The 12824-nt window shown below is 49.3% G+C and overlaps 1 protein-coding gene across 6 annotated transcripts in view; it reads right to left on the bottom strand.

Annotated features, from left to right (window-relative positions):
* Positions 1-8018: 8018 nt before the first annotated feature.
* The window catches only part of EFR3B (EFR3 homolog B), a 60202-nt gene continuing 55396 nt past the window's right edge, over positions 8019-12824 (bottom strand). For 4 of the 6 annotated variants that reach the window (XM_025194067.1, XM_025194068.1, XM_006037660.3 and 1 more), the window contains one exon: positions 8019-12424. In XM_025194067.1, the coding sequence (XP_025049852.1) occupies positions 12319-12424 (106 nt within the window). In that variant the 3' untranslated portion in view covers positions 8019-12318. The remainder of the gene's footprint in view (positions 12425-12824) is intronic. The other 2 variants (XR_003092166.1, XR_003092164.1) reach the window with 1 other exon arrangement.

The raw sequence follows: 12824 nt of genomic DNA, 5'->3' as shown, positions 1-12824 counted from the left end.
ATGCACACACACACAGAGGCACATGCACATGCATACACACACACACACACACATACACACTCATGTGCACACACACACATGAATCCACACATGCACAGGCCTGAACACCAGCACATGCATGCACGCACACATGCTCACAGACATGCACACACAAGCACTCACACATGCATGCCCGCACACACATGCCCACACACAATGTGCACAGGCACACACAGATGCACATGCACACACATGCCCACACGCACACACACATACATGGATGTACTGTATACACAGACACACACACGAATCCACACATGCACACACCCCCACACATGCACGAACATGTGCACAAATGTGCATGCATGCATGCTCACAGACACACACGCGTGTACACACGCACACAGGCACCCCATTAAGCCATTTCGCAAACGTAACCAATAAATAAGACCTGGACTCTTCAAAGCACCCTGCCAACATACATTCACCAAATATCCCAGCTCCCACCTGAGGTTTGCATTATGCCCATGGGGGAAACAGAAGCAAAGGCAGGTCTTGTGACTCAGCCAAGGTCATACAGGGCCCCGGTGGCTGAGACAAGACTGGGCCGCTGAAGCCGTGACTCCCAGTCCCCAGAACACACCACCCCGCCCGGTGTGATAGTGACCCCGGGTTTACCATGGCTGCAAATGCACTAAATAAACTTTCCACCAGGCCTGGTCCTTGAGCACGATTCTGGGAGACGAGCAAGGGCCCCCAGCGGGGTTTAAGGCTGATGCCAAGGGCAGTCTAACAGGGTTTGGACAGGGCTGGTCTTGCCTCAGGCAGGAGTTGGACTAGATGTGACCCCTGAAGGTCCCTTCCGGCCCCACATCTCTATGATGCTACGATTCGATGATTTAATGAGATTTGCTTTCCCTAGAATCACAAATGGCAAAGCTCTGCTTACCCAGACAACCTCTGTGACAGCAATGCCAAGACCCTTCCCGCTCTCTTCTGCGCATACTGGTCCTTTCTGGTGTTTTCTGCAAGCCCCACTTAATGTCCAGGCTCTGTGGAACGTGGAGTCCTGCAGACATGAGTGGACAATACACAATGTTTAGGATATGACTGGGTCTGATGGAGGCTACACTTACCTGGAGCAAGGAAGTCATCGACCTGCAACAGAAGAGCCTACGAGCATTTCTGTCACTGTTCAACATGGCTCTGTGTTTTTGCACTACCTCGATTCAGCCTGGGCTGTTTCAGTGTGGTTGGTCAATGGGGAAAAGTCAATGGGGACCATTGTCTTCACTCTTGTGACCAAAGGCCACCTGGTACCTGGGAATGATTCATCCTGTTTTTCATGGGAGGGCTTGGAGACCTACCGAGAGCGGGGCTCTGTTTCATAGATTTCATAGACATTAGGGCTGGAAGGGACCTCGTGAGATCATCGGGTCCAGCCCCCTGCCCAAGGAGCAGGAAATCAGCTGGGGTCAGATCACCCCAGCGAGATAAGCATCCAAGACATGATCTATACACTGAGGATAGATGGCTTCTGTCCCCACAAAAGCTACAGATCGGGCAATTTCTAAAGGAAGCAAATAAGATCTCATGGTGCAGTCAGTGGGATGGACGAGGAAGATGGCACGCAGTTGTCTTGGGAGTTTATCTGCTGGTAACAGGAGTTTGATAACTGTCCGAGGGAGGAAACAAGAATAAAGACAGCAGAGACAGAACCAAAGCTAAGTCCAGTCTAGCCAGGCAGGCGCCAAACTCCTAACTGGGAGCGTGTCTAAATTTAATGCACATCAGCTTAATGTGCATTAAGCGGGTTTAGGCAGGTGTCTACACGTGTAGGCATTAAAGCACATTAGCGCTTTAAAGTTACTAAAGTTAGTCCCAAGTCAGTCCACACATACAGCATTAATGCACTTTAATGCATCTACACGTGCATTACTGTGCTTTAACTATTTGTGCCTCAATTTGATACCTGCATTTACAAATTGCCCATGATTAGCCCAAAATCACCATTTTAAAGCACATTAAGGGCACACACATGTAGACACACGCCCTAATGCATCTTAAATTTAGGTTAATACCACCTTAAAGCATCTTGTGTAGATGTGGCCTGGTGCAGCTCATTCCTAAGGGCACAAGGCACAAAATAGCATCGTGCAGGGAGCTAATGCAGATCAAGTGAGCACTGAAGAGCAGGCAGCAGAAGGGCCATGGTGATCCAGCCTGGTTCACCCCAACACTGCACTGAGAGGCCGTGCAGATGCCAGGACCCAAATGACTCTCTCTGCACTATGCTGCTCTGTGGAGCTGCACCAGATCTGGCGTGAGCCTCTCTGCTTGGCACGGCTCCATGTGGTGGAGACCCCACATGCTTTGAGCAGGGGGTTGGACTAGACGTGACCTCCCGAGGTCCCTTCCAGCCTTTATTTTCTATGATTCTGTGACACACCCCAAGGTTAAGGAGCTGGGAACAGCTACTAGAAGGCAGGGTAGATTTGCACCTTAGGCCTCTGCCACATGTTACATCTATCATGCAATTTACTGGTTCATTGCACAATAAATGTAGACTGGCCATATGTGCAAAGTAATTATCACACCATAAAAGTGTCCATCCAGCTACAAAAAGAACCAAACAGCTACAATGTTAGTGCTTAAAAATGTGTGACAATTTTATAGCTGGTTTCTATCCAAGGAAGACCCATACAGACCAACCAAAGTGGATAGATAGATAGATAGATAGATAGATCTCACTGCTCACTAACCCTGTCACCATGTCTGCATTTCCTTCCTAGCCATTATCTGGCTTCACCAAAGAGAAGCAGCTAAGGACAGATGCCCACATGAACAAGGTGAAATGCATGACATTGCAACATAAGTTGGAGCAGAATTCACTAGCCCACTCCATTGACTGCTCTGTTGCTATGTTCATTCCTCAGCCTTGAATCTTGGCCAGCCCTGGGGGGAAGGACAAGGGGAGACATTGACATCCCTGCTTTGATACGTGCCGGCTGAGACGGGCTTGTGGAAAGCTTCTGAATGGCAGCAGGACTCCGGGCTTACACAGAAAGGGTGACGGGATGGAGTAACATGCCCATGCCACAAAGGAACATCACTATTGCTGAGTGATTTATCTTCAGATTCAGCTGCTGGTGAGCACAGCCCTATGGTCAAGAGGTTCTGGTCCTCAAGGCTGCTTCATATTTCAATGACATTCACCACAGTACAGGAAAAACCCACGTGAGGATTATATAGGAAAGAACAAGAGAGAGAGGCAGCCATGCTAAGGGACCCTCAGCAAGAGGTGGTGATGGCACCTGGACAGAGCTTTCTGTGCAGAGAATGCATCCCAGCATCCTTGGGTCTTTCTAGTACCATGCGGCAGAAGGCCTAGGGGGCTGGGCTTGGCCAACCCAATACAGTTGAGCCCAGTTTTACTTGGCAGGTGCCCAAGTTAAGCAGGAGAAAGCCTGGCAGTGGGAAGAAGACAGACAGGTCATTCCTCTGGGGAGTAGGTGGCTTCCTGGGTTGGACCTGGTTGCAGTCATGGTCTGGGCTGTACACTGACTAGACCCCAGGCACAGTGGGAAAGCAGCTGATGGGGATGTTTCAGCTGGGGTCCATCTGTTGGGAAGAGAGCCGGAGGACTGGGATGACCGAGTTGAAGAGCCATGGGGAGGAGCCTCTTGTGGACCCTGATGTTGGGGGAGGCAGGAGGGTCATCCATGACCTGGAGAGGGGAAGTCAGGGGCCAGAACTGAGGAAGCACCTTCCAGCAGAAGGGCAGATGGGTGGGAAGCTGCCACTGGAGACAGTCTGGGACTGGTACACTGAAAGGGGGTGAAAGCCTAGGCTCCTAGCTGGCCCCCAGACGATGGGGCCAGTCAGGAGCCCAGCCTCCATACCCTTCAAATCCAGATGCAGGGAAGCAGAGAGCTGTTTCTGGTTCCTGAAGTGACCTACAGTCATGTTTTCTCTGTAGAGAGCAGCATTTAGGTACAACCGTGTCCATGCTCACAGCTGCCAACTCAGGGACATTTTTTTTACTGACAATCTGCAAACTTTTTACTGATGACCAAACTTTTTTACTAACCAATGTTTTACGTAACACCCTTGCACTCTGATTCCCCCTGACTGCACCCCACAACACGCCACCCCCAGCCCCCACCCCCAGTTCCTCCATCCTGGCAGGAACTCCCACCCATTGTTTCTCCTCCCTTCTGGCCCCGCAGCTCCAGCCTGCTCACACCACCCACCTCCCTGTCTCACCCAGTGCCTCAGAGCATGTGGGGCCACATGGCCCTACCTAGTCCTACTTCAAGGAGAGCCGCTAGTACAGGCAGGACATGACCAACAGGACACAAAGGCAGAGGTAGAGAACTATGGAGGCTCCCATGGGCCACAGAGATCTGCTGGGGAGTTGTCTGCTCTGTCTGCCCATCAACACTTGCATCCAGCCTGATTCTGATGATGGATCTTCAATCAAGCTTGTGGTTTTTTAGTTTTTTACAGTTCACGATTTTTACAGACTTTATGGAGCAAAGCTACAAGAAGCCTTGGACATATCTCTTCCCTCCCTGCCTTCCCACACCATCCATTAGCAAAGGGGCAATCTGCCACGAAGAGACGGGTGCGTACATGAGCTAATCTCAGTCTCTAGCCAGTGATTTTTGATACAGCATTTGTGTCTCCACCACAGCTGTAACCCAGACCATGCTTGCCACTCCCAGGGTATCAGAGCATGAACTCCTTTGGGGCGTGGGAACAGCTGCCCAGTCCATGCTCTGCCACAGTAGTTGAGGTTACATGGGGGAGGACTGGTCATGGGGTATTTCCAGGAAGGGCAGAGGAGAACCATAGGCTCTGACACCTGTTTCCAGTAGTCTAATAGCCCAGACATGGTAGCTAGCCATGCTCAAACTTATTACTTGAGCAGGGAGAGGGTGTTGCTTATGAGGCATGGTCTTTATTTTTGCCTATGTCTGAAGCGTTAAAACCACGTTGCACTTCTGGTGAGCTCAAGGCATACACCTAGGCCCTGAGATATATGGAAGGGCAGATTGTTATGACACTAAAAACAAGCAGGACGCTGGCATGAAGCTACTTTTCCCCAGTAGATCTATGTCTGAGTGCATGGGACTTTCTGTGTGCCCTTCTCTGTGCCCGAGATGGGACCCTATTACTGACTTCATCTAGGTTTTAAGCTCAAGCAGAAGAACCTTGTGCTTTAAGCATAAGAGATCCCTTGTGCCAGCTGGCATTGAAGTGATCAGCATAGGAAGAGATGATCTTTTCAACTCCATTCCCCAAAGGTCGATGGGTCATTAATTCCCACCCACTGGGACTTGTCAGTCCCATTCTAGAAAAAAAAATTGGAGCATTTAAAAGGAGCGAGAACCAACTAAAATTCTGTAGAAAACCCATCAAGAATCTATGCAGTTGACCCAAGAGCAAAAACTTTTCTACGGTTTTGGAGGATGTTAGGAAAAACATGTTAATTCTCCCAAAGGTTCTCTGGGAATCTTCCAAAGGTCGCAGCTTAACGTATAATCAGCAATGACTGCAAATCTGAAGTGAGGGCAGCATTAACCAAGATGGATCATGGCCCCCTGACACTGGGGTATATCAGAGATGGATTTACAGCAACGTGATTTTCCTTCTTATGTGCACGACTGGAGCAGTATGGGATAAATGTGCATGGCTCTACTGACATCAATGGGGATTTGCCATTTTACGTCAGCTGAAGCTCTGGCCCACTGACTTCGGCAGAGTCACTCCAGGCATATGGAAGCATAAGTGAGGAGCATCAGAGCCAAGAAATCCAAGGTGCAGTCGTCTCCAGCTTGAATACCCATCAAGAGGATCGACAGGCCGTCACTGTCTTGTCTTGACTCCACGAAATGCACGTCTGGGCGTGGCAGATCTCCCTTACGCTCCCCAACGCGTTCCTACCAGGAGCTACATCAACCCCTAGAACATGACACGTGTCCCTATCAGGAAATATAGCAAACCCTGGAACATGACAACATTAACATTTATTTGAAAAGGGCATAAAGATGAAAATATCCTGACCAAAATGTGACCGTAAACCATTCAGACAATGTATGCTCCCCCTCAATCTCAATCACCGTCACAAAAATGATACAGCGCTCCCGAAGTACACAAATGGAAACGTACACATGCACCTACACCAGGTTTATATAAATATATTTATATCATATGTATATATATATACAGTATCTATACTAAACGTGAACATACAAACAGGGCAATTACAATGCACGTGGGAGACATATACAAGATGGAGTTCATGTTTCCAGGTTCAACACTTAGTGCAAATAGAGCTACCTATTTCCGAGAGGGGAGAAGGAGGAAGCATCTCAGTGTGGGCTGAGAACAAAACATGCTGGTTTTGTGCAAGACAAGAGTAGAAGGGAGATGGTTTCAGTCTCAGCTGTGACACCGCTCAGCACGTTCAGAGGCAGCTCAAGCATCACATGGCGCCAGTCAAGAATACAAGGATCACCACTATCAGATCAATGACTGGGGAAAGGTAGGGTTGAAGGGACCTCAAGGGATTGTCTAGTCTACTCCTCTTTACTCCGAGGCAGAATTAGGCATATCAAGACCACCCCTAACAGGCGCCCGTTGAACCCTGGATCATAGGAAAGTAGGGCTGGAGGGGACCTCATCTAGTCCAGCCCCCTGCTCAAGGTAGGATCATCCTTGACTAAACCATCCCAGCCCAAAACTATAATGATAGGGATTTCTGGGGTGACCTGGTCCAGGGCTTAACTCTCCTCAAAGCTGGATGTTTCTTTCCTAATATCTAACCCAAACCTCCTTAACCATGAGTTAAGCCAGCTACTGTTTTATCATGGAGAACCACTAATAGTTGATGTGTCCTTCCTCTATCTACCTTGGACAAGTGGAAGCTTCCCATCAGCCCTTTCTCTTCACAATTCGCTCCTCCAGCCTCTCCTCCAGGAAGTTTTTCAATCTTGTTCTCCTTTGGACTCTCTCCACTTTGCCGATACTTTATATATATATATATATATATATATACACACACACACACACACACCATTTTTTTGTAAAGTGAGGTGCTTAAACTTGGTGCTGAGGCCTTACCAGACCTGGGTAGAGCAGAGTAAATACCTCCCATGTCCTATGCAGCACTCTCTCATTAACAGATCCCAGAATAGCAATTGCCTGTTTTGCGACTGCATCCTATTCTTGACTCATAATCAGCATGTGATACACGGTTATCTCCAGAGGCTTGTCTGCCACGGTGCTGCCTGCACTGTCCATTTGACTTTGAGTTTCTTTCCTTCTTAAGTGCAGCACTTTGCACTTGTCTTGACTAACTTTGAGATTGCAGGCCTGATCTCCAGTTGATCCAGGTCTTTGCTTGGCTTTGCATCCAGTTTGAATGACAAGTCCTTTCCTCCAAAGTACATCCCATCACCCCCAGCCCAGTGCCTTCTGCAAATTTTAAGCAGGCCCCACAGTTCCCTCCCCCAAGTACCACCTGAACTATAATCACCCCTTCCTGGGTGTGTCTACACAGGATTTACACCAGCTTAAATTTACTGCGCAGTAAGCAAGAATAGGCCGGCATCTACACGTGCAGGCATTAAAGTGCATTAACGCTGTGTGTGGAATGACTTGGGACTAAAGTTAGTCCCAAGTCAGTCTACACGCACAGTGTTACTGTGCAGTAAGGAGTCTATACGTGTGTTATTGCGTAGCAACTAATGGGGCATAAATTTGATACCTGCATGATGCAGGTAGCCAATTTAAGCGCAAGTCAGTGTAAATCACCATATTTGCTGCACGGTACAGGCATGCACATGTAGACGTGCGTCCATGCTGTGCAGTAATTTTGGTTACTGCGCAGTAAATACACATGTAGGTGCGTCCCCTGTGAACAAAAGGGTTGGGTCTATGAAGTCTAAAGAGACCGACATTATTATATAGCAGATGGGTTTCAGCACTGGTGTTCAGACTGAACCTAGCTCGCTGTTTGCTTTGGCTAGTTGTAATTCCATAGCTTTAATTAAAAAAAAAAAAAAAAAGTTTATTTTCAATCCATTAAAAAAAAAAAAGAAATTTTCATTGCGTAATTTTGATTTGCAGCTCCTAGGTCCTCATTTATTTGAGGAAAATGTCCATGCTTTCCGCCCTCATCCTGAAAAATGCCTAAGTGCTGTTCTGCGTTTCTCTTTTCAGGCAAGAGAAAGTAGGTCAACAAGGAGTGAAAATGTTCACTTTAATGAGTGAAAGTACTTTTCCCTCTCATATTTTATTTATTTATATTTTTTTAACTTTCCTTGAACACTTTTCAAATAGGAAAAGGAGGAGGAGAAAGAGTTGAAAACAGAAAAAAGAGAGCAAATGGGGGAGAGGGGGCAGAAATCTTCCAAACTTGCCAGGAAAAATCTTGGGGATTTGTTTTATTTTGCTTTGAACTGTTCTAGCTTTAAAAAAATACTTGAAAAATTGTTAGACTAAAAATAACTAAAAAAAATGAAAATACACCCCCCCCCACCCAACCAATAACAGAAGACCCCTCTCAGATGACCTGTTTCTCGGTTCCCATCAAACGTAACCAGCAATATAGACCCAACTTGTTCCTCTAGCTTCTTCCCTCCCTTTATTCTGGAGCTCTCGTAGACAGCGGCCTTTCCTTGGGTATAATAAAATCGGTACGAGTGCCAGGTAGCAGCACTGGGGCTGAGGGTTACGGGCGCTGCCTGTTTAACCACCTGTCAGTGTTCCCAGTGCACTGATATGGGGTAGTCCCGATTCGGGGGTTACTACTGCTCCCTCAACAATCGCTCGCCTGTTTTGCACACCCCTTTGTGAGCTGCCAAACCGAGCCAGGGCTTCGATGGTCCATAGGGTACATGATGGAGGAGGCATCGAGGGACTGGCTGGGAGGTTGGGGGTTGGAGGGGTCAGGAGGTCTCAGGTTTGGGGGGCCAGGAGGATTCTGCACGGTGTCTTGTTGCTGCCCCCTCTCCATGAGCTGAGCAAAGAGGCAGGGGACAGGATCAGCAGTGGTCGACTCCTGCACCCATGGCAGCTGGGGTTTGCAAGGGCAGCGGTTTTCAACCTGTGGTCCGTGGAGCCCTGGGGGTCTGAAGACTATGTCTACGGGGTCTGTGAAAGATGACTATGATCAATCCAAAGTGCTATCAGGGCCTCAATTAACAACCAGGATGACCAGGCAGGGCTGGGCGATGACTTCTCTCCAGCCCGCACTGCCCCACACCCCAGCCATCCAGGCCTGGGGGAACACAGTGGGGCCCTGAGCCTCCACTCCTGGACAGGACAGGAGATGCCAGCCCCTTGCAGCTGGCCACGTGCCTCCTTCAGCTGCCCTTCATCTGGTGGCTACTCTTATCACACCACACTGCTTCAGCTCATCTCCCTCCACCCCACCCCGGCTGGACCCGAAGAGCGATGTGACGCTCCTGCGCAGTTGTAACTAGCTACCGCGCAATCAGCATCACCAAGGAGGTATTTGGGGACACTACTGGTTACCGCACAGTCATTTAGTATTTGTGTGTGCAAGTATTAAGTGACTGTGCAGGAACAACCATGCGGGGACCGTCTCGTGTCTGTGCAGCCACCGGGTCCGAAACATCCTTTAGTTCATATTCCCAAGCCGGCAGATTGCAGCTTGGCAGCACCTTGTTAAAGTGCTTTGGATTTGACTGTCCATTTGTCCTGCAACGGGCCTTGTCCGCTATGATCCTGCCACGCGGAAGCAAACGCAACCTCAGATGAGACTTCTCCATTCTGGGAACGTTTGAGACCCTTTTTTGCACAGGAACAAATGGCGGCGCAAGGCACGGGGCAGAGACAAACCAGATCCGTCCAAGTTGCTGTTCGCTATTTCATTGCAATGCCTAGAAAACACCTGGTGTTTTCTGGGAAAAAGGAGCTCTTGGTGAAAGGCCTTTTTTTTTTTTTTTTTAATAATATATTTTATGTTCCAGGTCATATTAGCCAAATCATGTCGACTGAGCAGAACTCAATTGCTCCAAAAACCGTATCGACTGAACACAATCGTTCTAAACACCATGTCTGGCTCTACAACAGACAAGCATCCTCCATCCTAGGCTCTCACCCTGGGATTTCAGATGCTCCCAAATCCCTTGGCAGGCATCCTACATGCAGGCCCAAGCCCGGATGTCTTGGGGTTTGGATGCCCCCCAGATACTACAGGCAAGCATCCTCCATCCCAGACTCTTTAGTTCAGCATTTCAGATACTTCCTACGCTCAATCTTAGCTCACAAGAGGCCGGTCTAATTCAATTCCCCTCCCAGCCATCCAATTAGGGGGTGGGAGAATCCCCAAATCCACACCTGAAGCCCTCCGGGAAAAGCAAACAGATCAGACACGGCATTACCGACGCCGCTAAGGCAAAAGAAAAACCTTCACCAATAGAAACAAACCCTCATTCGCAGACCTTCTGGCCTCTATAATGCAGCGAAAAGAAAGAAGTCGCCACTCCAACGGGTGTCTAAATTCCCTCCGCCGCTCAGGGAATTGTAATAAGCTGCAAAGAGAGAAGCGGTGTGGTCTGGGCTTGGCAACTAGCAAGCTAACCACGCGCTTAACCGGCAGCCGTGCAAGGGTTTAAAATGTCCAGCCCTAGAGCTAAAAGTGACCTGCAAAGAGGGGGGGAAGCGGGAGAGAAATACAACAGTCTCCTCTTCAAAATGAGCCATGATGATTTCCCAAGGGTATTTCCAGAGGAGGAACATTTTGTCTTGTGTTTTTTCACAAGAAAACATGAATCTGTTCTTTAAATGTTTCGCCTCCCCGGAGGGAGAGGCAAAAGGCTCTCACTTGGGAGAAAGGCTTTTACTGGCAAAACTTTGCTACCATCTCCCTTTCAATTAAGGTATGAAAAAGCTCCAGTCCCTTCCACTTCTGGTCCTCCAAAGAGACTCCCCCCACAAAGACTGGAAAGAAAATTTTGATTTTAACAAAGTAAATGAAAGAAAATAATCATCCTTCCAAGCCCTTTGCAAAACAAAGCAAAATACCGGATGTCAAGGCATGAAACCAGTTTTTCTATGTGCTTTGCAAGTCGCCCTTAAGGGCGTTTTCTTCTGTGTATACCTAAGGGGGAAGATTTTTAAGGGCTGCATCTTCATGAGATCCACACTAGATCGAGGACCAGAGGCTTAATCCACAGTCTATTGGAGACTGCAGTGGGGGGGCTACAGACCCCTCAAGCCCCCTCCTCTGTTACTGACTGTAACATGGAGGGGGTCGAGTTGAGAATGATCTAAACAAGGGTGTTTCTGCTCCTTTACTGGAAGGATTTTGCTGATTGTGGAGAATCGCCCTTAGCTTCTAGCAGTATAGATCTCATGAGACACAGCAGAGCTGTTCGGGTTCCTTCCACTTGCCCCATACAACGAGCCATGGGGATCCATTGCCATTTTGCTTGACAACTTGCAGGAAGACACTACCGTGGAAGAGGGATCTGCCCTGCGGGATCCCATCTGTGGATCACAACTCCTGTCTCATCGTCACTGCAAACGCCAACACACATCCACAGAGCAGGAACCTGGGGCACAAAAATCCCTTGCAGTGAACCAAGACGCCTCGTCGGCTCTCCCCGGGCGGGCCTGCCGCTCGCTTGGAGGTTACACACCGCTCTGTGCCATTGAAAGGTAACCGCGATGCACCTTTGCACTCTTGGGGCCATGCACATTTGGCTCCAGCTACACCGGCGCTAGGCAGGATGTCGTGCTAGGGGGTGACAAGTCCCTTTCTGGCTATCAAACCTCGAGCTTCCACCAAAAGCACCTTGCTAAGACCTCCCTCCAGCCTGACCCCGGGCAGGTGGCTGTGACATCCCGGCTGGCGTGGCGTAGCGGAGGTCAGCGTGCCAACTGCATCCTTTTTGGAGTAGGAACATCTAACCCCCTGCTCCCCAGCTAGATAAAGAAACCTCTTGACCTGCTTCTGCCAAAAACATCCACCCGCCCCGCATGGTCCCTGGTCCCTGAACCCGTGAAGCTGCTGTGGGGAACCACTCGAGTCTCCTGCATCGTCAGCTGGATAAGAAGAAAGCAAGCCGCCGCGTACAGGACATTCAAGTGACTGAGGTTACTGAAGAGTCCTGGGGGCATTCTCCGTCCATGTGGCTCTGCAAGAGGGAAGATGGGTTGCAAAGTTCTCCGAAGAACGGAGCTCTTACGATGGTCATCGGCTTCCTCTCCATTTTCGTCCATGCAGAAGGCGCCTCCTCTCACCCTTCCCGGCTCCGTCCGAACTGGGGTCTGGCCTTCCCTCGGCACCTGCTCCGCCTCTCAGTACACGCACAGGTCTGGGAACTTCATCTCGTACACAGGGATGGAGTGGTTCTGGGGCTGGCCGTAAGCAGCGGTGATGGTGCCCGAGGGGCTGGGAGGGGGTCTGAAAGGTCAGAGAGAGGCAAGGTTGTTTTAAAGGGGCATTTCCATGCTAGATCCCACCTGAAAACCAGCTGCTTGACCCAAGGCGGGGATGTTCCCTGCTGTCGGGGAGGACCAGAGGAGCTCAGGCCCATCACTGTAAACCCTGATGCTGCACAGGCATAGGTTTTAGATTCATAGATTCATAGATTCATAGATGTTAGGGTCGGAAGGGACCTCAATAGATCATCGAGTCCGACCCCCTGCATAGGCAGGAAAGAGGTTGAAGACCCCCAGGGTAGGGGAGAGCACCACCTCTCTTGGGAGCCCGTTCCAGACCTTGGCCACTCGAACTGTGAAGAAGGTTCACATGCACAACTCCATAGCAAAAGCAAATGGAGATGGGAAAGGGCCAAAATACC

The sequence above is a fragment of the Alligator sinensis genome, unplaced genomic scaffold (genome assembly GCF_000455745.1).
Source record: "Alligator sinensis unplaced genomic scaffold, ASM45574v1 scaffold868_1, whole genome shotgun sequence".
NCBI classification, from domain to species: Eukaryota; Metazoa; Chordata; order Crocodylia; family Alligatoridae; genus Alligator; species Alligator sinensis.
Note: the sequence above shows the minus strand (reverse complement) of the source record. Positions and strands in the feature narration are given on the sequence as shown.